Below are 27866 nucleotides of genomic sequence, written 5' to 3'. Positions count from 1 at the left end.
ACAAGGTAGTGTTCTGAGCCCTAGAGTCTCATGGGAGAGTCATTAATTTCACTGCCTGTTTTTCTTTTTTATAGCAACTACATTTCCCATAGGCAGTTTCCCTCTCACAATGTGCTGGTCACTGCCCAGTTGCCTCATGGGAGCTGTAGTCCTCTCTCACCAGTTTGGAGTGTGGCCTGGGCAGTCTGTCAGCTCCCCGGCCACCAGCCTCTGGTAGCTGCGCATCGTGAATTGGGGTCCCACCAGAAACCCGCCGTAGAAATATGAGAAGCCACAGACCTCAATGAAGGAGGGAACCTGAGGGAGGACAGACTGACGCTGCTCTGCACTGAACTGCTCCTGAGAGACAGAGAGAGAGAGACAGAGAGAGAGTGTGTCAAACTTAACAGGATTGTGTGGGACACTGTCTGTCTGCAGATACTAAACTCTGTAAGAATGAGCTAAAACAGCAGACACTGAGCTGGAGTGAAATCGGAGTGTCAAACTAAGCAATAACCTGTTTGCCTGCCTGCCTGCCTGCCTGCCTGCCTGCCTGTTAAATGAAAAAACACTGCAGGGTCAGACTGAGAAATGCTAAATGTCTTCCAGTGAAGAAAGACTTTTAGTCTAAGCATTTTTTAAGTATTTTTAATAAAACTTTGTTCATACAAGTTATTAAAATATACATACTGGATCTTTTCCTCCATCATAGTAGTCAAAGGCTAACCCTGAAAAAAAACAATGAAATACAATAATATGCAATGCAATACAACAGACCTGCTCATTCAAATCAACAGTGTCATGACAAGTAAATCATCAGATTCAGATACCCTGGATAAGCACTTATACAAGTTTCCTGGCAGGGAAAGCACAGCAAAATGTAATAAAGCATGGTAAAGCACAAGTAAGCTTTGTGAAGCACATAGAGGTATGGTAAAACATATTTAAAAAAAAAAAAAACATGGCAAACCATGGTAAACTAATGTATAGTATAACCATGGGAAAAGCAGGCGTTATTAGGGTAAACCTTTCATAAGGGCACACTTCTCTAAATACTAGAGGTATGCTGAGCGAATATTTAAATAAATTGAGCATGAATATGATCACTGATTTTGATGAATCAAGTAATCTGTTAATTTCAAATAATTTTATTTACTTATTTATTTAATAATGCAGTAAAAAAAGGCTGTATACTAGATGATATTCTGTAATCTTATCTCTCCAGTACTGGTTTGGCTGTCTTACTCTGTTGATGGTCTCCATTTAAATAACAAGGGGCAACTCACTCAGTCAACACCACATGACAACTATTTACATTATATGCAGAAACAGGGAAACTACAAGAGAATGTCAAACAAGCTGTAAATAGGCTGGGAGGCTGAAAACTGCTAGAGTACCTGTGGGCCATGCAGATAATGAATCCAGTGTCTAGCTTATTTGGTTACCATGCAGTACATGTCCTTAGATGGCCGAAACCACTGTATCGCTGTATAACTCTATACCCTATAAATATCACTTTTTATTGTGCATTTGAAGAACACAACCAGGGTTCTCGTCAGCGCTGTTGAGCGTAACGGGCCGCTACATTACCTGGAAAACTGACGCTGTAATCAGACCGCTACGCTGTGTTTTCAGTTTGCGTAACAACCAAAAAATAATAATAATCCTGTGAAACATTATTGGTTATTCCTTTATGTGAGAAATTGGTTTGCTTACAATACTTGTTTCAGCTCTCAGTACTCTTTAATGAGTTGGTTGTGACAGCATGTTCTCTAGTTTGGTGCGTGTAATGCATGCGACACAGAGACGAGATTGAACTTTGCTGATCTTTATTACTACATTCCCCCCTGTTGACAGATGAGACTAGATAGATCCTGGGTGCGCCCCTGATACACTGTTGCAGATCTTTATTATTGTACCATAACTACGTTCCCTCTAAGACTTTCATTCAGTCAGCCACTGTGGCTAAAGTAACTTAACATTTTTTAGGCACACTGGAAAACCTTTAGCCACTTAACAATCCTATAAACAAGTTATAAACATACTGTTTCAGCAAGGCAAAAAGATCTGTCTGAAAACATGCAGATATTTGCCATATAATGCCAGACCCTACCATTTACAATGCACATAAATATTATATTTAATTTGGACTATAACTCTGATTCCTATTTAATAAATGCCAAACTCAGTACGACGTGACGAAAAAAAAAAAGATTTCCTAAATTCTGAATAGGTTTGCAGGGATATTCATGTACTGCATAATCCTTTACATTATTTTGACTGTAATGTGGTTTTCTTTCCACTACAGAACAGTAAAGCAAAATTGTACCAGTAGACAGTGCTATTAGCATATGTTAATATTAATGCCTCCCTGACCAACCGCAGCTCTAGTTACACAACATTGTACTAATGTGATTAATAATATTAACAGGTTTGTACAGCCAGTATTGTGTTTTTTCACCTGTGACTAGCACTGACTGTAAAATATTGCATCGATTCTGACATTAAAACTCAATAAATCATAGTGAGATGAATCCTTTTTAAAACAATAAATGTGTTTATTATTTTATTAAATTATTCTCCCTTCGAATTCACTTTGTTACTAATTCCAAAATATATTTCAACACATTAAAGAGATAGCAAACAATGAGGAAAAAAAAAATAATTTTGCGACCAGAGGGTATGTTTGAAACCATGACTACATCACCTCCCTGTGACTAGTATCACAGTCATATTTTAGTTGTGCATACATGGGTGACTGGTATTCCTTAGACTGCATCTTTTGGATCATGATTCTGGTAATTGGTCTGTACAATTTGTTTTATATAATTTTTTTTCCCTTTTGGATGCCATGTGGTTTTTTTTGTTTTTGTTTGTTTGTTTTTTTTACAAGCAGCGCCATCAGCTGACTGTTTCTATTAGCACCTCTGTGGCATGTGTCTGTTACGTGGTCAAGCTAAAGAGCTTTCATTTGTCAAAATGAAATCAAAGTAAACCGTCTATATTGACTCATCTACCAGCACGCGTTGAATGTGCTGGCAGTCTTACACAAGTACATTTTTCAAAGCCTTCGCCACTATGGCGAACTTCAGGAAAAATAGTTGAGCCACAAGGGAAAACGCTTCGCTTGTGGTGACGTGGCAAGTGGCTAGCGGAAACGTAGCATAACAAGCTGGGTTAAATAAATAAATCGTTCAGAAGAAGAACAGTAATGTGTATTCCAAACAGTTTTGAGATATTCAATCCTTTTTATTTCATAAGAATATAAGAACATAAGAAAGTTTACAAAAAACGAGGGGAGGCCATTCGGCCCATCTTGCTCATTTGGATGTTAGTAGCTTATTGATCCCAGAATCTCCTCAAGCAGCATCTTGAAGGATCCCAGGGTGTCAGCTTCAACAACATTACTGGGAAGTTGATTCCAGACCCTCACAATTCTCTGTGTAAAAAAGTGCCTCCTATTTTCTGTTCTGAATGCCCCTTTGTCTAATCTCCATTTGTGACCCCTGGTCTTTGTTTCTTTTTTCAGGTCGAAAAAGTCCCTTGGGTCGACATTGTCAATACCTTTTAGAATTTTGAATGCTTGAATTAGGTCGCCGCGTAGTCTTCTTTGTTCAAGACTGAACAGATTCAATTCTTTTAGCCTGTCTGCACATGACATGCCTTTTAAACCTGGAATAATTCTGGTCGCTTTTCTTTGCACTCTTTCTAGAGCAGCAATATCTTTTTTATAGCGAGGTAACCAGAACTGAACACAATATTCAAGATGAGGTCTTACTAATGCATTGTACAGTTTTAACATTACTTCCCTTGATTTAAATTCAACACTTTTCACAATGTATCCGAGCATCTTGTCTGCCTTTTTTTTTTATAGCTTCCCCACATAGTCTAGATGAAGACATTTCTGAGTCAACAAAAACTCCTTGGTCTTTTCCATAGATTCCTTCTCCAATTTCAGTATCTCCCATATGATATTTATAACGCACATTTATATTTCCTGTGTGCAGTACCTTACACTTTTCTCTATTAAATGTCATTTGCCATGTGTCTGCCTAGTTCTGAATCTTGTCCAGATGATTTTGAATGACCTTTGCTGCTGCAACAGTGTTTGCCACTCCTCCTACTTTTGTGTCGTCTGCAAATTTAACAAGTTTGCTTACTATACCAGAATCTAAATCATTAATGTAGATTAGGAATAGCAAAGGACCTAATACTGATCCCTGTGGTACACCACTGGTTACCACACTCCATTCTGAGGTTTCTCCTCTAATCAGTACTTTCTGTTTTCTACCTGTTAACCACTCCCTAATCCATGTACATGTGTTTCCTTGAATCCCTACTGCGTTCAGTCTGAGAATTAATCTTTTGTGCGGGACTTTGTCAAAAGCTTTCTGGAAATCTAAATAAACCATGTCATATTCTTTGCAATTATCCATTATTGATGTTGCATCCTCAAAAATATCAAGCAAGTTAGTTAGACACGATCTCCCTTTCCTAAAACCACGTTGACTCTCTCCCAGGACCCTGTTCCCATATAGGTAATTTTCCATTTTGGATCTTATTATAGTTTCCATAGGTTTGCATATAATAGAAGTCAGGCTTACTGGTCTGTAGTTACCTGGTTCAGTTTTGTTTCCCTTTTTGTGGATCGGTGTTATGGTTGCAATTTTCCAGTCTGTCGGTACCACCCCTGCGTCAAGAGACTGTTGCATGATCTTGGTTAGCGGTTTGTAAATAACTTCTTTCATTTCTTTGAGTACTATTGGGAGGATCTCATCTGGCCCAGGGGATTTGTTTATTTTAAGAGCTCCTAGTCCCTTTAACACTTCTGCCTCGTTTATGCTAAAGTTATTTAAAACTGGACAGGAACTGGATGACATGTGGAGCATGTTGTCCATATCCTCCTTTGTAAAAACTTGTGAAAAGTAATCACTTAATCTACGATTTTGCCATTTGTATCTCTTAGACATTTAACCTCCTCTTTGAATGTTCTCCTGCTGTTGTAATATTGGAAAAACATTTTGGAATTGGTTTTAGCCCCCTTGGCAATGTTCATTTCTATTTCTCTCTTGGCCTTTCTAACTTCCTTTTTGACTTGCGTTTGTAGTTCGGTGTACTCTTTCTGTGTACTTTCTTTTTGTGCCTTTTTTTGCTGAATATTTTTTTTTTAATTGCTCTATTAAACCATTTCGGCAACTTAGTTTTACATTTAGATTTGTCTACTTTAGGGATGTAATTGTTTTGCGCCTCTAGTACTACATTTTTGAAGAACAGACATCCTTTTTCTGTGGATGTTTTCTCTATTTTACTCCAATCTACTTCTGTTAGTCTCTGTTTCATACCTTCATAGTTTGCTTTTCTAAAATTGTAAACCTTAGCTTTAGTCATTACTTTGGGGGTTTTAAAAAGCACTTCAAATGAGACCATGTTGTGGTCTGAGTTTGCCAGTGGTTCTCTGATCTCTGTTTTAGTTATTCTGTCTTCGTTATTTGAAAAGACTAAATCAAGGCGTGTCTTCCCTCTAGTCGGTGCCTTGACAAATTGTGTTAGGAAGCAGTCATTTGCCATTTCCACCATTTCAATTTCATCCGTCATGCTCCCCACTGGGTTTTCCCATTTTATATGGAGGAAGTTGAAATCCCCCATTAGTATTGCTTCTACTTTGCTACATGCATTTCTAATGTCATTGTATAACAGATTATTTTGCTCACCGTCTGAATCTGGCGGTCTATAGCATGCTGCTTTTATTTTGCCCTTTGAATTTTTGTCCGTTATTCTGACCCATATTGATTTGGCTTTGTTTTCTTTGTCCAGGTTTAACACCTGGGCTTCAAGACTGTTTCTTATGTATAGCGTTACCCCTCCACCTACCTCTTCTGTCCTACTTGTCTTGGACGACTACTACCGGGTCATCTCCTGTTCGTTCTAGGAGCCTGTCCACGTTCTCAGTGATGTGCTTGACAGAGGCTCCTGGAAGGCAGCACACTGTTGTAGTAAGGGGGTACAAACTGCGAATTGAACTTGCTGTGTTTCTCAATATGGAGTCCCCAACAATCATGACCTCCCTTCTTTTTGCTGTCTGGTCACCACTGTCAATAGGGTCCTGGATGTTGTTCCTTTCGTTCTCTTGTTGTTGGTTTTGCTCATCAAAATTTTGAAGTGACTCAAATTTGTTGGTTGTTTTGATCTCTGGTGGTTGTGTTTGACGAAGTTTCTTTTTTTCCCTGCTTCTGCCTACCTGAATCCAGCTATTCTGTCCTTCTATCTCCCTGGTGGCTTTCCTTCTGTTAGGGGTGGTGCAGACTTCCATGAATTGTGGGTGTGCCAGCTCCTCAAGATCCTGTTGCGGTCTCATTTCTTCCAGCTTTATTTCTAGCACACTTACTGACTGATTTCCTTATATGAACTGTAACTCAGTAAAATCTTTGAAATTGTTGCATGTTTTGTTTATATTTTTGTTCAGTGTAGTAATAGCTTGGTTGCAGGTTTGCTTTTGAAAAAATGAGTATTATTTGTACACATTTTCAAATCTTTAATACATTATTTTCATTTTCTGACAAGCACACACATGTGTTCATGTTAAATTGCTGAAGTAACATATTGAAAGGCTTCGATTAGCCACTTTCTTTTGAGACGTGGGCTCTCTGGTTACCATACACAGTTAGAAACATACTGAAAATAAAAACCATCATGAAAAAATATATAAATATACTGGGCCAGATAAAATTGCATTCAGGCCAGTTAAAAATCTAAACGTAGAACCCTGTTCTGTATATGTGCTTGTTTTGAAAATAATAAGGACAAATAATTTTCAATGCAAGTATGGAGTTTCTGCTCTGAATGATGTTCATAAACAAAAATATTAAGTTGTATCCAATTGTTTGATTTTCATTTTCATATCGAAGCCGTTTTAAAATGGAGCCGCACATTTTGAGAGTGCGGCGGTTGTGTGTAATCCAAAATCTCAGCAGTTCTAGTGTTTAAAAAAAAAAAAAAGAAAAAATGTTTAGAAAACCTAATATTTATATTATTTTTGAAAGAAGATAAAAACAGCACTAACTATATCCACATAATCGTAGGCCATTTTAATGTTCTGAAAAGTAAAAACAGGTTTCTCAGTCGGACAGAAATGATAAAAAGCTATCAAAAAGCCGTCACTTTTACAAAAGGCTGTCAAAAGACTATAATTTTTAAAAAAGGCTGTCAGTTTTACAAAAGGCTGTCAAAAGACTAATTTTTAAAAAAGGCTGACACTTTTACAAAAGGTCATCAAAATTAAAAAAGGCAGTCAGAAGGGTGTCAAAGTAAAAAGAAAATTAAAAAAAAGGCCGTCAAAAGGCCCTCATTTTTAAAAAAGGCAGACACTTACAAAGCTGTCAAAATTAAAAAAAAGCTGTCAGTCACAAAAAAGTAGGTGTGCTCCTAACCCTAACCACTGGACCACCAAGCCTCCTAATCAGGCAAGCGCAATATTTCTGCATTCTTTAGAAGTACAGTATAAATAATGAGGGTAAATATAATTATTAATCATAATACTCACACTTTGACAGTTTTGGTTTTATTTATTAGGTGCGGTTGCATTTTAGTAACAGCAATAGTGGCGGGTTGAATTTGTTTTCGGTGTTTGATGAAATGGATACATTACTTGCAAAATAAAGAAAGAAAAGTTTACAGAGTGCAAAGCATCAGAAAGTTATACTGAATATTTTTTATGTTGGCTTTAATAAAAAAGTTTATCATTGTTAGTAGTTATAGTTTTATCTTGAGATAAACATTTTAAATGGCATACATAATTATGCGGAGATGGGAAGTAAATGTTAATGTAAAAAAACATTTGCAATGCACACTATTTTGTATTATTTATCCTAACTTTGCTGAACAGAAGCAAATATGACTGTTTCCAAAGAGATTACCAAATACTTGTCTTTTTAATTCTGTGCATCCAAATACTTGTAATTAAAAGTTTTAAGAATGAAGGCTTCTATTTGTAATTCTGTCCTAAACCAGCACCTTGTAATTAAAAGTTTTAAGAATTAAGGCTTCTATTTGTTATTCTGTCCTAAACCAGCACCTTGTCACCCAAACTGTTGTGACATTAAATTATTTATTAAATAAACGGGGGGGGGGGGGGGGGGGGGGGGGGGTTGTACAGAAGAGTTTAAAAAAAAATGTTGAAAACCCCTAGCCTATGGTATAGACTATCAGGAATACTGAAGGGATAAATTCTTATTATCCTAATATCCTTAAACTCTCTCATCTCATTCTGTAGCTTTCTCCCTAGAACTCTGCCGTTGGCATAGTAACGGCCTTCAGTGATTCTTTCTATGCTGTTCTCAGCAGCATGTGGCCTCTTTCTTTCTGTATGTCTGGGTCTCTTGCAGGTGGCGTCTCACCCATCGGTACCAGGAAAGATAAGGTGTTCCTCCCTTCCTGGTGCAATGCTTGTTTCCCAAGGTACAAGGACACAGATGGCATACAGAGGTTGACAAGATGATCTAAGGCTGGCTCCTTAGTAGATGGAAGAATTCCAGACCTGAACAACTCAGACCTTTGTCTATCACCTGTTACTGTCTTACTGTATTGCCCCTGGGAGGAGCACCATTGTAACTTGTAGTTTATTGGCTTGTGTGCTCATGTTGTCTTGCTGCTAGAACTTATCCAGGGCCTTGGGAACTTCCATCCCATCGCTTCACTCATCCTATGGGATCTAGTATAAATACTTATATCTTCCACTTTTGCGTCAGTCTATTGAGTCTAGCAAGCAGACGTATTCATACTGTCCATACTGCAGTGTGTAATAAAGAAAGACCCATCTGCTTGAATAAACCCAAAGATGATCTCCGAGTTTTATTCCTTAAAATAGATAGGGAAAGTGTTGACTAATACAATGCAATAAGATGTATTTGAAGTTGATGAACGGCACTGGTCTCTTAAACCCAGAAGGTCTGATAAACCCTACGCATGACTATATATTGATGGACATTACATAAGCAAATGAGATGTCTTTTTTTTTTTTTTGGAATACCACGTTCCTTCTCAAAAATGTGTTTTAATAGTAGCCTTATTAGGAAAATGATTGCTTTAATTAAGTTTCACGTATCTATTTCAGTGCACTGAGGTTTCTTCATTGTAATAAGAAATACGTGTTTTTAACATTTCTATTTTATGTGTTTCTTCATAAAAAAAATAAAATAAATAATGTTTTCTGGGGAGACTAAAAAAATCCATTAACTTTGATTCATGTACTAAGGGTTACTGTTATATGAATTCAGGATCCAGTTATTGGTAAACTATGTATGCATGACTTAGAGACTCAGCTGTCAGCTAAGCAGAATATCCCAAAAACTGGGCTGAATTTGGGACATTATCTGAAAAGCAAAGCGGCCCAGAATTTGTGGCGTAAATGAAACTGTGATTACATTAGTGAAAAACTAATTTATCCTGGAACAAAACTGCAATAGTGTGGAAGATGTATACTTGATATTAAAATATATCATGCAAACGGTTATGCAGTGCAGAGTAAAAGTTTGTGAACCCCTTAGGATTTTCACATATTTCAAACCTAAAATGTTATTAGATTTCAATCTAAGTCCTAATAATAGATAAAGATAACCTGATTAAAAACAAATGACACAAAAACATGATACTTTTTCAACATTTATTTCTCTACAAATGATTTATCATTCAATATCCATGCGTGAAAAAGTATGTGAACCTTTAGATTCAGTAACTGGTGGCACCCCCTTGAGCAGCAATGACTTCAAATAAGCATTTCCTGTAACTCTTGGCCAGTCTCTCAAATCGGTTTTGAGGAATTTTGGTTCATTCCTCCACAGAACTGCTTCAAGGGCTTCCTTGCATGGACAGCTCGCTTCAGGTCCTGCCACAACATTTCGATGGTGTTTAGGTCCGAACTTTGACTAGGGCATTCTAGAATGTGGAATTTCTTCTTCTGCAGCCATTTTTTTGTAGATCTGCTTGTATGTTTAGGATCATTGTCTTGCTGCATGACCCACTTTCGGTTCAGCTTCAGGTCACAGACGGATGGCCTGGCATTCTCCTGTAGTATCTTCTGATACAATGCAGAATTCATGGTTGTGTCAATGACGGCAAGCCGTCCAAGTCCTGAGGCAGCAAAGCAGCCCCAAACCATCCCACTCCCACCACCGTACTTGATGGCTGGGATGAGGTTCTTCTGTTCGAACGCAGTGTTTGGTTTTCGCCAAACATAACGTTTCTCATTGAGGCCAAAAAGTTCTACCTTTGACTCGTCTGTCCAGAGAACACTGTTCCAGAAGTCTTGTGGATCATCTATGTGCTCTTTGGTGAACTTCAGACTGGCAGCAATGTTCTTTTTAGAGAGCAGTGGTTTCCTCCTGGCTATCCTTCCATGAACACCATTCTTGTTCAGTCTTTTTCTGATAGTTGAGTCATGAACACTCACATTAGTCAAGGCAAGAGTGGCCTGCAGATCCCTGGATGTTACTCTGGGGTTCTTCGTGACTTCCTTGATGATTTTCCAGTTTGTTCTTACAGAGAGTTTGGTAGGACAACCACTCCTGGGTAGAGTGACTGTGGTCTTGAATTTTCTCCATTTGTAAACTGTCTGACAGTGGGTTCTGTCTGACATCTAGACTGATGAGCATCAATAACTGTTTTTCTGAGGTCCTCAGAGATTTCTTTTGATCGTGGCATGACGTGTTTCCACACACCTGTATGGTGAAGACCAAACTCACAAAGTTTTTGATCTTTATATAGGGTGGGGCCTCCCAAACTCACCCCTGAAGATCTACCTAATTAAACATCTAATTATCCCCTTAACTGAACTGATAAAACCACGGGTTCACTTACTTTTTCACATACCCTGAATCTTAATTACTCATTGTTTGTCAAATTCATACATCATTTTGTTTCAAAGGACATATAATTGGTTAATATAAACCCTATTGGATATTTAAGAAAAGACTGGTTTTGATTCAAGAAGGCTATCATGGTAAAACTATGGAATTTCCATAATTGTCATTGGGGTTCACAAACTTTCTTGGCACTATGCTATTTGAAACAAAAAAGTACACAACTACAGAAAGCCAATTCTTAGATTTGTGCATAACATGATAATTCATATACAATGCCATGAAAAAGTATTTGCCCCTTCTTTTTATTTGCATTTTTCCACATTTTTGACACTGAATGTTATCAGATCTTCAAACAAAATCTAATATTAGATAAAAGGGACCCTGAGTGAACAAATAACACAACATTTTGACACTTATTTCATTTATTTATTAAAGAAAGCTATGCAACACCCAATGCCCCCGTGTGAAAAAGTAATCGCCCCCTTAGACTTAATAACTGGTTACGCCACCTTTAGCAGCAATAACTACAACCAAACGCTTCCTGTAGTTATTGATCAGTCTCTCACAGCGCCGTAGAGGAATTTTGGCCCACTGCTTCAACTCAGTGACATTTGTGGGTTTTCGAGCATAAACTGCTCGTTTCAGGTCCTGCCACAACATCTCAATGGGGTTTAGGTCTGGACCTTGACTAGGCCATTCCAAAACTTTTAATTTATTTTTCTTCAACCATTCGGAAGTAGACGTGCTTGTGTGTTTCATTGTCTTGCTGCATGACCCAGCTGCGCCTCAGCTTCAGCTCACGGACGGATGGCCTGACATTCTCCTGTAGAATTATCTGATACAGAGCAGAATTCATGGTTCCTTCAATGATGGCAAGTCGTCCAGGTCCTGATGCAGCAAAGCATCCCCAAATCATGACAATACCACCACCATGCTTGACCGTTGGTATGAGGTTCTTACTGTGGAAAGCAGTTTTTGGTTTTGGTGATGGAGTCCTGAACACTGATCTTAATCAAGGCGAGAGGCCTGCAGATCCCTGGATGTTTTTCTATGGTTCTTTGTGACTTCCTGTTCGATTTTACGTCTTGCTCTTGGAGAGATTTTAGCAGGACGGCCACTCCTGGGAAGATTCACTACTGCCCAAAGTTTCTCCATCTGGTTAATATGGCTCTGACTGTGGTTCAGTGGAGCCCCAGAGCCTTAGAAATGGCTTTGTAACCCTTTTAGACTGATAGGCATCAACGACTTTTTTTCCCCAAGAGGTCTTCAGGAATTTCTTTTGATCGTGCCTTGATGTGCCTCTAGAACCTGTGTGCTGACAACTCCACTCTGATGGTAAGCCAAAGTTTTTCAAAGTTTGTCCAGTTCGGGCATTGAGATGTTATGTGGATAGGACAAGAGCACTGCGTCAGTCTGACCAGCTCTTCATCTGCCATGGAACACGGACCCTGGGACAGCCCCTCTCCAAGCAGCGGCTGTCACATTTGATTGCGGACACAGTCTCGACTGCATATGAATATGCTGGCTTACCCCCACCTGAGCGGTTTGGTGGTCATCTTCGAATTGAAACCTGATTCCCTGAAAGGGAAGATGGCCAACAACCATGAAGTCGACTGAAGCGTTGCGAAAGAGGGTGTTCCTTGGGAGGCGGGACCGAGGAGGTCACTGGGGGAAGGGGGCCTATCGGCAGCTTTGATATAGGAGCTCAGTAACACCTACCAATAGGCCATCTTCTCTTTCAGGGTTTATGGTAGGTAAACTAACGTTTTCAACCCTGCTATAGACAGGAATGTGGCTCATCACACTGAAAATATTTTTTGCAAAGAATTAATATGAAACTGGGCATGTTACATTCAGGCTGGTCTCCTGAGTCTAGAGCCATTTGACTGGTGGTTTTAGGTGCTTTTGTTCCAGAAATATCACTAAAAGTGATGGTTTTAAGCATAAGGCGATAGTAATTTTCAGCCTCCTAGAGCACGTATTTGTTACTTAAGTAATTTAGGGTACAGTTGGAACAAAAACCAGGAGGGACACCGGCCCTCCACGACCAGGACTGGAGATCCCTGCTAGCAGATTTATATTGTGCCCTTTTTAATTCAAACACACTGTTTATTGCTAATTCTCCATTTGTTATGTTCTTCTACAGGCAGGATGTATGTATTTTATGAAACAAGCAGTGCGTAGTGTAGTGACTACATGTTTTTACAGTGACTGTTAAGCGATCAGTTTTGTTCAAGTAATGTATAGTTAGGTGTGTGCATGCAAGGGTTGCATGGTGGTGTGTGCGTGCAGGGGTTGCATGGTGGTGTGTGCGTGCAGGGGTCGCACGGTGGGGCGTGCTTGCAAGGGTCGCACGGTGTTGCGTGCTTGCAAGGGTCGCACGGTGTTGCGTGTTTGCAATGGTCGCACGGTGGGGCGTGCTTGCAAGGGTCGCACGGTGGGTCTATGTATGCAGGTGTTGCAAGGTGGTGTGTGCGTGCAGGGACTGCATGGTGATGTGTGCGTGCAAGGGTTGCATGGGGATGTGTGCATGCAGGAGTGGCATGGTGGTGTGCGGTTGCAAGGATTACATGGTGGTGTGTGCATGCAGGAGTTGAATGGTTAGTGTATGCATGGTGGGTGTTTGCCTGCATGGGTTGCCTGTGGAGAGGAACTGGAGTGCTGGTTTGGCACAAAAGAGGGGGAGGAGGCAAGTGCACATAAGGGGGTACAGGGAAAAGACTGGGAAGGGTAGGGTAAAAGAAAAACTACTACAATCATTTATTTTCACTTTCGACTCCCAGTCCCCTTTTCTTCTTCATGATTTTATTATGTGATTATTTAATTATCAAAATAAAACGTCTACTTCATATACTCACGGTTGCAGTCTTATTTCTGTCCCCAAAAAAACATGAAACGCTACAACATATCGATGGACATTACAGAAGCAAATACCATGTTCCTTCTTAAAAATGCGTTTTAAAATTAGCCTTTAAAAAAGCAAAACAACTGCTTTAATTATGTTTCATGTATCTATTTCAGTGCAATGTAGTTTCTTCATTGTAATACGAAATACGTTTTTTTTAACATTTACATTTTATCTCTGTTTCTTCATTAAAAAAAATGTTATCTAGGGAGAGTAAAAAATCCATTCACTTTTGATTCATGTAGTAAGGGTTACTCAAATGGGTTACTTAAATGAACACACAATCCAGTTTACGGTAAACTATGCCTGCATAACTTAGAAACTCGACTTTCAGCTAAGCAGTATATCCCAAAAACTGGACTGAATTTAAAAATGCAGAATTTGGGATGTTATCTGAAAAGCAAAGCGTCCCAGAATTTGGGACGTAAATGAAAATAGGGGCAGTCTGTATTTAAAACAGTGATTACATTAGAGATAAACTAATGTATCCTGTAACAAAACTGTAATAGTGGGGATAGATATATATATATATATATATATATATATATATATATATATATATATATATATATATATATATATATATATATATATATATATATATAATCAAAACCCGGACCTGTGTGTCATTCCTTGAGATTTCAACTGATATTGTTAAGCGAGTGAACATTTTGCAAATTAATTTAAAAAAAATCTATAATAACATTCTGCAGGGGATTGGGTACAGTAATTGCATTCTACATTCTATCATTCTAAACTATTTTGTACAATCTGCAAAGTTTCATTGGGTAACATACGTCGAGCTACGATCCAGCGGCATTTAGACTGAGACAGCAATCAAAAACGAAAAAGGTTGCGGATAGTGCATTGCAAATAAATAAAAATAAAACTTTTTCTAAAAGCGGCATGTGACAACATAGTAATGTTAAATATTATTCATTTTTCTCAAGACAGGCGGCTACAATTGGAACTGATTTAAAACAAAATAATATGTATAAAATACATTAAGCATTCAAAATTCTAAAAGGTATTGACAATGTCGACCCATGGGACTTTTTTGACCTGAAAAAAGAAACAAGGACCAGGGGTCACAAATGGAGATTAGACAAAGGGGGATTCAGAACAGAAAATAGGAGACACTTTTTTACACAGAGAATCGTGAGGGTCTGGAATCAACTCCCCAGTAATGTTGTTGAAGCTGACACCCTGGGATTCTTCAAGAAGCTGCTTGATGAGATTCTGGGATCAATAAGCTACTAACAACCAAACAAGCAAGATGGGCTGAAAGGCCACGTTTTTATTTTCATGGAATATTCCATGTCATTAAAATATTATCAATTTGTTATCATGAGGTCCTGTGACAGAAATATAATGAGTTCTGGTTATAAATCTCCCTCCCGAACCGTGAGGTTGCTAAGTAGCAAAAGGGGAAGTCTTTGAACTGGCTAGCCTGACAGTTCATTTCCAGGGTCAGGAAGTCGGTCAGCCTGGAAGAAGGCGAGACTCCGTTGCAGGAACATACTGACCCGGAAAGTAAACAAGGTAGCAGCTGTAGGCAATAAAGACAGCTGCAATCGCTTACCAAGGGGTCATGCATGATAGCATAAAGGGGCCGGAGAATAGTAAATCTTTTCTTCGCTTGTTTTTTATTGAGACTAGAAGGACCGTGAAAGACACAGAGAATTGTGTTTGAGAATATTCGTGAGTGTTTGTTTGTTTTTCGTGTTGTTAGTAATTATCTTGTTTGTTGATCACCAGACAGCCAACACCTATCCGGAGCTGTCGCTTTTGGGCGAGCACAAGCCAGAACAGCACTTCACAACAGTCACAAAATATACCTGTTATCACCCACCACAAGCGCTAATACATACACCCCAGACTGGTGATCGTGTTTAGTATTGCGAGGTGGATAAGTATTATTATTTGGGCTATAAACCCATTGTTATTAGCTCTGCGCATTGTTCTGTATTGCCGGGGGCTTATTCTTCTGGACACCAGACCCGGATTAAAAAAGAAAATAAAGCTTTCCCAGCCAGATTAAAATTGTCTGTGATTATGCCTGCACTGCATCACAATCAGCAGCCACTTTGACACAGGTCCCAATAGATAAATAATTTGATTATTACCATTACAAGCCTACTGCTAACTGTTTTTCTTTTCTTTTTTTGAAACTACAAAGACCTTACTCAGAACTCAAATAAAACCAAAAACGATATACTTGACAAATATACAACTGGACTTGATTGCACAGCAATTTCTCCCATTCCAGGTTTTATTACAAGCTTGATTAGCCCCGGTGTATAGGTAATAAACCCAGGTGTGTCTTATTAAACTCATTGTGAAACCAGTAGTGGGTGGAACTGCTGTGCAGCAGGGTGTTATTCCCAGCCCTGCTGAGCAGCGGCAACTCCCTTACCGATGAGTTTCAGTGTGAGGACGCAGTGCGGCATGGTCCACTTGATATCGTAGTGCTCCGTCGCTGTGTAGCAGTACCCGAAGAGGAGGTATGCCTGCAAACAAAACCACCATCAGTAAGCAATCAATCATTTAAATCAGGCTTGTGGACTTTCAAAGGTCCTAGATTTAAAAAATAAATAAAAAGAGTCTGACTTGAACATAAGCTGTCCCTTAGCAGCAGGCTGTGCTGAATGGAGGCCTTTGGGATGAGAGCGGCACAAACCGATTATTCGGTTACTTGGATCAAACTCTCCACAGAAAACAGGTGCTGACAATCAAAGGGTCATTGCTGTTGATCGGACTAGTTTACAATTCAAAGTGAAACAACTGAAGAAACAGCTGCTTGGGTTTGTATGGATCGCTGTTCTCCACATTCAGCCCAATCAACAGCATTGACCCTCACCTGACTGTCAGCAGCGGATTTCTATTGAGTAATCGAATAATCTGTTTGTGCAGCTCTACTTGTGATGTTTGTAAGTGAATCCAAAATAGAAATGTTAATAGTTTAAATGTTTTACAAGTGTTATACGTGGAAAGATATAGATGTCAGCTACAGTGCTTGTCCAGGAACGTGTGGCAGTGTAAAGTTATGTATTGAATATGTATTCAGCATTTGCCATGTAGACATCAATGTCGTGTCACTCACACTATTGTTGCAGCGCATCACAAGAAAGTGTCAGCACTCCACTGAAAGGATTCTCATGCGACTCACCATCTGAAAGATGAAACTAGAGCAAACGACGGTGATAGTCCTTCCCATAAGCCTCAGTGATAGGAACTGGATCACAATGCAGAGCAGCGAGTGATAGAGCTGGACCCCTGAGAGTGGGAGAAGGAGTGAAAGGGTGGGTGAGGGGGAGAGAAGGTGTGAAGTATTTGTATATGTGTAACTCCATTGATTTGTAGCGCTCACAGTTTCCTACATTTTCTATTAGATGTACACATCAGGGTAAAGCTATGCTCACACTACTGCTGCTTCCCCACAGTCTACATCAAGAGGTCAAGCAAGGGGAGTGTCAGTGAGTGGGTCAATGAGGGAGGGGGAGTGTCAACAGAGACACGGGGAGGAATTTCAAACCGGAAAATGAAAGGGAGGGGTGTGGGGGGAGGCACCTTCGGGCTATATTTAAATATATACAAAATCGTTATTTTGTCTGCATTTCACGATCAAAATATGCACAGACCAAGTGAGTTTCATAAAAATTAAGACCCAGTGGCACAAAGTCTAAAAATATTTATGTAAGATTCAAAGCAACAAGGCAACTTATTAACTAAATTGCAAATCAGATGTAATGTCCTTAGATGTCTTTTTAAAATAAATACAAATAAAATACATTAATCTTCAGCATTAAAATGCTTTCATTCTACTCGAAATGTTTAATAGGTCTATTCAGACACTATAAATTGTTAAAAACATGCTACAGGCTCCGATGCTAATCTGGAAAGTTCCGCCGTACAATGGTTGTGTAGATGCATTGGGAAACAAAGTTACAATTTTAAAGGCAGTGCACAACTGCTTGGCATTTGGTAGCAACTGTTAATTATTAATATAGGGTTGGTAGATTTTTACATTTATTTATGCTCTCGCTACGTGTCTTTAAAGCTTTAATTAGCATTGTTTAACTATTGGCTGGATTAAATAGACTCAAATATTTTGTAGCTCTGCAGTCCTTAATGAAAACGGGTGGCTTTCCTCTCACTGCGAGGAGGATGTAGTCTCTACACTGTACTACACACCACTGATTTCGTAAAATACAGATATCCTGTCTGGATGCATACGGCTTGTTAATCTTAACAAATAGCAAAATGTAGAATTAACAAAGAGACGACTTGAAGTATTAATTCTCTTATGTTTTTGCATTAAGAAGGGCAATTGCAAATTGCAATCTGGGGATACAGAGCAATACCTGTTAGCAATCGAACTAGTCGCGCTGCTTGTATCAGTGAGTAATTCTTTAGAGTGAAAGATTGAAGTGAATATCGTTGTAAATTGATTTGTTTACCTTGTTTTTATTTGAATTGTTTTACCTCTTGATAGTTTCACCCATCCCCTCCTTATAAACATATTGCATTCCTCCCTGCCTTCCTTTTACAGACATCTTGCATTTCTTTCTACATTTTGGAACCTCATTACATTGCGCTCAATTACAAAATAATCAACTCAAAATGTAACAATCAACAATGGTTAATGGAAAAAACAATGTTCTACTGGAAGCTAAAAATGAAAATGGCAGTTACACATCCATTAAAACAGGTGTAAGCTTACCTTGTTAATCTACCTTGAGCGATTGGAAGCGACAGCGTGGTAGAAGTACAAGCGTGGAAAAGTACAGAGCAGTTAGAAGCAGCAAGGAGAAGTTACATCTATAATTGCTTAAATCAGAAAACACAGGAAATTGGAAAATCACTGCAGCTCAAAGTCTAACAGCTGTGTGTGTTTTTCTCTGAAGCGCAAAGCAGCTGATTCAAATTCAGCGCTGTTCAGCGACAAGGGGGAGGAGTGGAGCCAACAGCACAACAGATACAGACATAAACGAGGCAGTCTTCCCAGCAACGGCGAGTGGAAGTGACAGTGTGGGAGAAGTACAGGCGTGGAAAAGTACAGAGCAGTTTAGAAGCAGTAAGAAGATGTAGGAACAATTCAATAATTGATCATTTAATATTCGGGTTTATTAGTTCTCTTACTAACAATATTTAAATTGATGTGTTCTAAAGATCGAGGATTTACTATGAACACACATTCACACGCAGACACAAGGAATGGTTAATCAAGAGTAGTATTTTATTAAGTACACAAATAATAAACAGAAATCAGAAAAGTTAGAAAGTAAATTAGTCTCTGAGCACAAAACACAATTCCAGAAACCTCACTACATTCATGCTTGACTAGCAGGCAGTTGAAATATGACACCGCCTGTCTCCTAACACCTCAGCAGCAAGCAAGCAGGCAAGCAGGCTGTGAGTAGCTAGTCCCTCATTCACACACACACACCCACATCCAATGCACAGAGTACATCTGAGATAATGCAGACAATCTTAAGAATACATCACATTAAGCTTATTAATGATATATAGATTAAGTATATGGCAAGTTTACTTTTAAAGAAATTATTCATATAACAGTGAGGTAGATTACTTATAGTTACTTCATCAAGTTTCACTATAAGTTATTTCACATGCAAAGTGTGCAAACTAAATAATTAACAGTTCCATTCTATATGAATGTGATACAATGAATTAATTTAGTTCCATGAAAGGAAAATGCAACTGGAATTATACTCAAAGGTTCCTTGAAGCTTAGACTTGTGGTCCGCTGGTTTGGAAACTCAATCTGTTGAAGTGTCCAGTACAAAACTCTCCTCTGTGCAACAAAGCCTTCAGTCAGATGTTGGCTCAAAACTTAGCAATAAGGTTTCAATTCTCGATAGAATCAACAAACAGCTGCAACAAAGTCTCCAGTCCTTGGTATAGGGATCCACAACAGCGCCCGTCCGCTCTGTCCTCTTCCTTGAATCTTTTAGCTACGCAGGTATCCGGGCACAGTTTCTTTTGGATACTGTGTTTTTTAGGTATACAGCAGACCCAGACTGGTTTGTCTGATAACAGTCACTGTAAGTTTTACGGCAGTCTTCTCGCAGGTCTCGTTGCTTGTAGCAGTTGACACACTTGCAGGCTGCTTCCACGTCTTGAGTCCCGACTTGGTTCCGAGTCCCAGAGTTGCAGCTTTACTTAGAAGAGTGACAGCATTCGATGTGGAGCGCAAAATGTTCAGTTTTGCTTTGATTTTTAGTCTTTTCCATTCTGCTGATTCGCTGCTTTCATGAGGTCATTTGTGATTCTTGCCTCTTTAAACTCCAAGTCCTTTGATGTTTTAATGTCCTTTTCCACCGGGACATCGCTAGTTTATGTCATCCTTGCATCAAAACGATTGTGGTTGCACGTGTGAATTATCTATACATAATTCAACTGTCCGCTCAGCCTAATCCAGTTCAGGCGTCAGTCCTCTAATCAGTAGGTCATATAGTTCAGTATGTCTGCAAACCAGAGGCCCTTTCAAGACACAGCAGTTTGCCCTGTTTCTCAAGACACACAGTTTCATTAATGAATTCAGTTACATTTCTAATACATGTTCATGTATTATCATATTCAGGGAATATGTCCAAAAGAGAAATTACATCCAATAGCTTTAATCAGAAAACACAGTAAACTGGGACTTGGAACTGCAAACGCTAGTCAAAAAGGAAGTTAGAAAGGCCAAAAGAGAGATAGAAATGAACACGGCTAAGGAGGCTAAAACCAAATCCAAAATGTTTTTCCAATATTACAACAGCAAGAGAACATTCAAAGAGGAGGATAAATGTCTAAAAAAAAAGCAAATATATTAAATGATTACTTTTCACAAGTTTTTACAAAGGAGGATACAGACAACATGCCCCACATGTCAAGCTGTTCATATCCAGTTTTAAATAACTTAGCATAACTGAGGCAGAAGTGTTAAAGGGACTAGGAGCTCTTAAAATAAAAAAAAAAATCCCCTGGGCCAGATGAGATCCTCCCAATAGTACTCAAAGAAATGAAAGAAGTTATTTACAAACTGCTAACCAAGATCATGCAATAGTCTCTTGGCTCAGGGGTTGTACTAACAGACTGGAGAATTGCAAACGTAATACCGATCCACAAAAAGGGAAACAAAACTGAACCAGGTAACTACAGACCAATAAGACTGACTTCTATTATATGCAAACTTACAGAAACTATAATAAGATCCAAAATGGAAAATTACCTCTATGGTAACAATATCCTGGGAGACAGTCAACATGGTTTTAGGAAAGGGAGATCATGTCTAACTAACCTGCTTGATTTGTTTGAGGATGCAACATCGACAATGGATAATTGTAAAGCATATGACATGGTTTATTTAGATTTACAGAAAGCTTTTGACAAAGTCCTGCACAAAAGATTAATTCTCAAACTGAACGCAGTAGGGATTTAAGTTAACGCATGTACATGGATTAGGGAGTGGTTAACATGTAGAAAACAGAAAGTATTTGAGTAAAATGGAGCGAGGTAAACAGTGGTGTACCACAGGGATCAATATTAGGTCCTCTGCTATTCCTAATCTACATTTATGACTTCTGAGAGATTCTGGTATCGTAAGAGATTCTGGTATAGTAAGCAAACTTGTTAAATTTGCAGACAACACAAAAATAAGAGGTAATGCTGACAAGGTAAGTGACTGTCTGGGCGGGCACTAGTTGACACTTTGCTTCATTTACTTTCAGGCCTAATCGATATAGGTGGCTGGTGACAAGTTCTATGTGCTCCCGCGCTTGTACGAGACCCTGCGCAGATGAGCCAATCTCAGCGGGGCCAGAATAGCTTCCATGGACTTTGTGAACATGCGTGGAGCTAGAGAAAGGCCAAAAAGGGAGAACACAGAACTGGTATGCTAAGCCCTGAAAAACAAACCTCAGGTATTTTCTGTGCATTTGTTTTATGGGAATGTGGAAATAGGAATTCTTAGGTCCACCAAGGTGAATCAATTGCCTGGTTTGATGGACTGTAACAGCCGTTGCGTAGTCAACATCTTGAACCGTCTCCACTCAGGTACAGGTTCACCTGTCTGAGATTGAGTTACGGTCTGAAGCTGCCATCCCGTTTTGGCAATAGAAAATACTTGGAGTACAGCCTGCTTTTGCCTCCTGAGCCAACTAAGCAGCAGCAAGCTGGTCCGTCACAGCTGAAAGGAGGGGGGCAATGCTGTCACCGGAGAGAATAACCAATTTGCACCATGTTGAGAACCCAGGGGTCTGTGGTGCACTGGTTCCAATAGTCCAGGTGGCTCCTGGAAAAAGAGCTCTGGGCTTGTGGCAGCAATGTCCTAGGGCTGTTGCTTTGCCTGTGGCACAGCCTGTGTTTGTTGTCTAGGCACAGGGTACATAAAAGCATACCTGCCACCGCAGAAAGCGGTAGCAGGCTGCCCCCGGGCAGATCCGCCTGAAGAAGCAACACCTCGGAACTGGTCTATTCTGTGGCAGTTGTCTCGGGTGCCACTGTAATGCAGGCTTGCACGGTCATCAAGACCAAATTTGTGGCCAGGGGTGATGGGAGCATCCGGGAAAGTGGTCTGCTATTCCTAATATTAATGACTTAGATTCTGGTATAGTAAGCAAACTTGTTCAATTTGCAGACGACACAAAAATAGGAGGAGTGGCAAACACTATTGCAGCAGCAAAGGTCATTCAAAATGATCTAGACAAGACTCAGAACTGGGTAGACACATGGCAAATGACATTTAATAGAGAAAAGTGTAAGGTACTGCACGCAGGTAATAAAAATGTGCATTATAAATATATGGGAGATACTGAAATTTAAGAAGGAATCTATGAAAAAGACCTAGGAGTTTATTTTGACTCAGAAATGTCTTCATCTAGACAATGTGGGGAAGAATTGAATCTATTCAGTCTTGAACAAAGAAGACTATGCGGCGACCTGATCTAAGCATTCAAAATTCTAAAAGGTATTGACAGTGTCGACCCAAGGGACTTTTTCAGCCTGAAAAAAGAAACAAGGACCAGGGGTCACAAATGGAGTTTAGAAAAAGGGGCATTCAGAACAGAAAATAGGAGACACTTTTTTACACAGAGAATTGTGAGGGTCTGGAATCAACTCCCCAGTAATGTTGTTGAAGCTGACACCATGGGATCCTTCAAGAAGCTGCTTGATGAGATTCTAGGATCAATAAGCTACTAACAACCAAACGAGCAAGATTGGCGAATGGCCTCTCGTTTGTAAACTTTCTTATGTACCTTCCTTAACGATTGAACATCTACTCTGAGTTTTACGAAAACATAAAATGTCACCTTCTACTTGAATCCATTCCAAATACAGTACTAGTATGAGCTATTGTATGAGTACACTGGCCTAGGCTGTTGAAGTAACACTTACAAAAGGAGAGAGAAGACAGCACCACTAAAAATACAGTTTAGATTACGTTTGGTTGTTAGTAGCTTATTGATCCCAGAATCTCCTCAAGCAGCTTCTTGAAGGATCCCAGGGTGTCAGCTTCAAAAACATTACTGGGGAGTTGATTCCAGACCCTCACAATTCTCTGCATAAAAAAGTGCCTCCTAATCTCCATTTGTGACCCCTAGTAGTTTCTTTTTTCAGGTCGAAAAAGTCCCTTGGGTCAGCATTGTCAATACCTTTTAGAATTTTGAATGCTTGAATTAGGTTGCCACGTAGTCTTCTTTGTTCAAGACTGAATAGATTAAATTATTTTAGCCTGTCTGCATATGACATGCCTTTCAAACCCGGAATAATTCTGGTCGCTCTTCTTTGCACTCTTTCTAGAGCAACAATATCCTTTTTGTAGGGAGGTGACCAGAACTGAACACAATATTCAAGATGAGGTCTTACTAATGCATTATTCAGTTTTAACATAACTTTCCTCAATTTAAATTCAACACTTTTCACAATGTATCCGAGCATCTTGTTGGCCTTTTTTTATATCTTCCCCACATTGTCTAGATGAAGACATTTCTGAGTCAGCAAAAACTCCTAGGTCTTTTTCATAGATTCCTTCTGCAATTTCAGTATCTCCCATATATTTATAATGCACATTTTTATTTCCTGCGTGCATTACCTTACACTTTGCCATGTGTCTGCCCAGTTCTGAATCTTGTCTAGACCATTTTGAATGACCTTTGCTGCTGCAACAGTGTTTGCCACTCCTCCTATTTTTGTATCGTCTGCGAATTTAACAAATTTGCTTACTATACCAGAATCTAAATCATTAATGTAGATTAGGAATAGCAGAGGACCTAATACTGATCTCTGTGGTACTCCACTGGTTACCACACTCCATTCTGAGGTTTCTCATCTAATCAATACTTTCTGTTTTCTACATGTTAACTGTTTCTGCCTACCTGAACCCAGCTGTTCTGACCTTCTTTTATCTCCAAGGTGGCTTTCAGTCTGTTAGGGGTGGTGCAGACTTCCATGAATTGTGGGTGTGCCACCCCTCAAGATCTTGTTGCCGTCTCATTTCTTCCAGCTCCATTTCTAGCATACTTACTAGTTTATGCAAGTCCTGGACTGTGTGGCACTTTACGCACACTTGGTTTAGCGCTGCTGGTTTTTTTCAGATTTCTCACATCATGCAGGTGTCACAGATTACTGGCTTTTTATTTTTTTTTTTTTTTAAGTTTGGTTTCTTCTGCAGCCGTCAACCTGCTTTCAAACTGCTCTGCACTTTTCCACGCCTGTACTTCTTCCACGCTGTCGCTTCTACTCGCTGTCGCTCGGAAGACTGCCTCGTTTATAGCTGCGTTGTTCTGCTGTGCTGTTGGCTCCTCCCCTCCCCCGCGTCTCAGAACGTCGCTGAATTTGAATCAGCTGCTCCGAGTTTCAGCTTGTTTGTTATCAGAAAAACACAAGTGGCTGTTTGACTTTGAGCTGTAGTGTTTTCCCAGTGTTCTGTGTTCTCTGATTAAAGCAACTAAAGATGTAATTTTTCCTTACTGCTTCTAAACTGCTCTGTACTTTTCCACGCCTGTACTTCTCCCACTCGCTGTCGCTTCCACTCGCTGTCGCTGGGAAGATTGCCTCGTTTAACTGCGTTGTTCTGCTGTGCTGTTGGCTCCTCCCCTCGCCCGTGTCTCAGAACGGCGCTGAATTTGAATCAGCTGCTCCGAGTTTCAGCTTGTTTGTTATCAGTAAAACACAAGTGGCTGTTTGACTTCGAGCTGTAGTGTTTTCCCAATGTCCTGTGTTTTCTGATTAAAGCAACTAAAGATGTAATTTCTCCTTACTGCTTCTAAACTGCTCTGCACTTTTCCTTGCTTGTACTTCTCCCACGCTGTCACTTCCATTCGCTGTCGCTGGGAAGACTAGGGTGTGTGAACTATGCATCATCTGCAGAGTCACTTATAACAACGTCTCACCCAAAAGACGGCGTACAAAGAGGACTAGTGACCTGCTCAGGGTCACAGTCAGTCAGTGAGCAAGCTGGGATTTGAACCTCCTCGTTACAAGCCCTTTTCTTTAACCACTGGACCACACAGCCTCCTACATGTAGGGCAATGTAGGGGGGGGGGGGGGGGGAATGCAAGGGTGCAGGTTCGCTCTCGGGAGGGGTCTGAGTGTTCACTTACCGAAGTTGAAGTAGGCCATACATAGTCCTGTCACGATGTGGAACAGGTGAATCACAAAGGGGTCCTTCTGGAAAAGGCAGTATCGAAATATCAAGGCAAGGGGATAACCTGCAGAGAGGAGGGGAGAGGAGGGGTGACAGAGAAGAGGGGATGGATGGAGAGAAAACACAACATAAGAGCAGTTACAAACAGGCTGTGAACTTGTCAATCAAGCTTTGAATCTAAGCTGCCTTTTTTTTTTTTTTGCCTGTTTTGAAATGCCCAATTAGAATTACCTCAACAGAACCCCATACTTATTGTGTCACTGTGTACTCCAGGGCTTGTACTGTTTCAGCACTCTACGTCGGCTAGATAAGTCACAGCACATGTCGAGACAGAGGGCATGGGGCCGGCAGAGTTGAAAGGTCACACTATCACATGATTTGAATGGAATGAGGAATCTTTTCAGTGTCCGGCAGTTCGTATGCTCCAGGCAAGCTCAAAGAAAAACAGTACAATGATTATTATTGCATTGGAGCAATATAACTCAGATGAATTCCCTCAGAACCACAAAATTACCCTGAAAGAATGAAAGGGCAGAGTGTGGAACAAGTGTATGAAATAGATGTGGAGTGTGCAAACTCTGCAGAGCTGAGGAGTGCTACTGCTTGCTTGGTTTGCTGTGCTTATTGCGCTTGCTTGGCTTGCTGTGCTTATTGCGCTTGCTTGGCTTGCTGTGTTTATTGCACTTGCTTGGCTTGCTGTGTTTATGCTGTGTTTATTGTGCTTGCTTGGCTTGCTGTGTTTATTGCACTTGCTTGGCTTGCTGTGTTTATTGTGCTTGCTTGGCTTGCTGTGTTTATTTTCCTTGCTTGGCTTGCTGTGTTTCTTGCCCTTGCTTGGCTTGCTGTGTTTCTTGCCCTTGCTTGGCTTGCTGTGTTTATTTTCCTTGCTTGGCTTGCTGTGTTTATTGCGCTTGCTTGGCTTGCTGTGTTTATTTTCCTTGCTTGGCTTGCTGTGTTTATTTTCCTTGCTTGGCTTGCTGTGTTTATTGCGCTTGCTTGGCTTGCTGTGTTTATTGCGCTTGCTTGGCTTGCTGTGTTTATTGCCATTGCTTTGCTTGCTGTGTTTATTGCCCTTGCTTGGCTTGCTGTGTTTATTGCCCTTGCTTGGCTTGCTGTGTTTATTGCCCTTGCTTGGCTTGCTGTGTTTATTGCGCTTGCTTGGCTTGCTGTGTTTATTGCGTTTGCTTGGCTTGCTGTGTTTATTTTCCTTGCTTGGCTTGCTGTGTTTATTGCGCTTGCTTGGCTTGCTGTGTTTATTGCCATTGCTTTGCTTGCTGTGTTTATTGCCCTTGCTTGGCTTGCTGTGTTTATTGCCCTTGCTTGGCTTGCTGTGTTTATTGCGCTTGCTTGGCTTGCTGTGTTTATTGCGTTTGCTTGGCTTGCTGTGTTTATTGCGTTTGCTTAGCTTGCTGTTTATTGGACCTGACGTGCCTGACAAGCGGAGAATAAATGGGCCGTTAAGGGCTAGAAGAATCAAGCAGAACATATTGGTATCTGCGGATTGTGGATTTTTTAAGTTGCATTTGTCATGCATTCGAGCCACTTTGGTGAGGTTAAAGTACCACATAGTCCTAAACGAACTGGAGTTATTCTTCAATTTTGCATTGTCTGGGGTTAGATCTACAGTAAAAAGTGACAGGGTCTGCTTCCAGTGGAACTAGCTTGGAGCCAAGGGGTTATGAACTTAGATTTCTTTATTACAGTTACACATTTGAAATGACCAAAACCTCAATTAGTTGTGTTTTAAAAACTACAGACTGATGGAAAACACAAAATATAGATTACCATGGTAAATTTAAGGAACTTGAGGGGAAAACAACTTCTGGGGTCACTAGAATTTCACATCTACTTCTACTGGAATCCAACTAAAAATCTCAGTTATGACAAGTATATACAGTGGCTCTCAAAAGTATTCACCCCCTTGGACTTTTCCACATTTTATTGTGTTACAACATGGAATCAAAATGGATATAAATTAGGAGTTTTTGCCACTGATCAACACGAAAAAGTCCATAATGTCAAAGTGAAAAATAAAATCTACAAATTGTTCTAAATTAATTACAAATATAAAACAGAAAATAATTGGATTGCATAAGTATTCACCCCCTTTGCTATGACACACCTAGATAAGCTCTGGTGCAACCAATTGTCTTTAGAAGTCACATAATTAGTTGAATAGAGGCCACCTGTGTGCAATTAAGGTGTTTCACATGATTTTAGGTTAAATACACCTGTCTCTGGGAGGTCCCACAGTTGGTTAGTACATTTCATAACAAAAACTATATCATGAAGACGAAGGAACACTCAAAGCAAATCTGGAATAAGGTTCTTCAAAAGCACCAATCAGGGGTCGGATAAGAACATTTCCAAGGCATTGAATATCCCCCAGAGCACAGTAAAGACCATTATTAAGAAATGGAAAGAATATGGCACAACTGTGAATCGTCTTCAAAAACTGAGTCACAAAACT

At 39.8% G+C, this 27866-nt stretch overlaps 1 protein-coding gene across 3 annotated transcripts in view; it reads right to left on the bottom strand.

The window, feature by feature from the left end:
- LOC121296490 (lysophospholipid acyltransferase 5-like) overlaps positions 1 to 27866 on the bottom strand; it is a 58171-nt gene that overhangs the window by 13614 nt on the left and 16691 nt on the right. For all 3 annotated transcript variants that reach the window (XM_041222113.1, XM_041222112.1, XM_041222111.1), the window contains exons 2-6: positions 25353 to 25460; positions 16910 to 17016; positions 16157 to 16250; positions 670 to 707; positions 161 to 339 (exon numbers count right to left, since the gene is read on the bottom strand). In XM_041222113.1, coding sequence (XP_041078047.1) covers positions 161 to 339; positions 670 to 707; positions 16157 to 16250; positions 16910 to 17016; positions 25353 to 25460 — 526 coding nt within the window. The remainder of the gene's footprint in view (positions 1 to 160; positions 340 to 669; positions 708 to 16156; positions 16251 to 16909; positions 17017 to 25352; positions 25461 to 27866) is intronic.

Source organism: Polyodon spathula, chromosome 21 (assembly GCF_017654505.1).
Source record: "Polyodon spathula isolate WHYD16114869_AA chromosome 21, ASM1765450v1, whole genome shotgun sequence".
NCBI classification, from domain to species: Eukaryota; Metazoa; Chordata; class Actinopteri; order Acipenseriformes; family Polyodontidae; genus Polyodon; species Polyodon spathula.
Note: the sequence above shows the minus strand (reverse complement) of the source record. Positions and strands in the feature narration are given on the sequence as shown.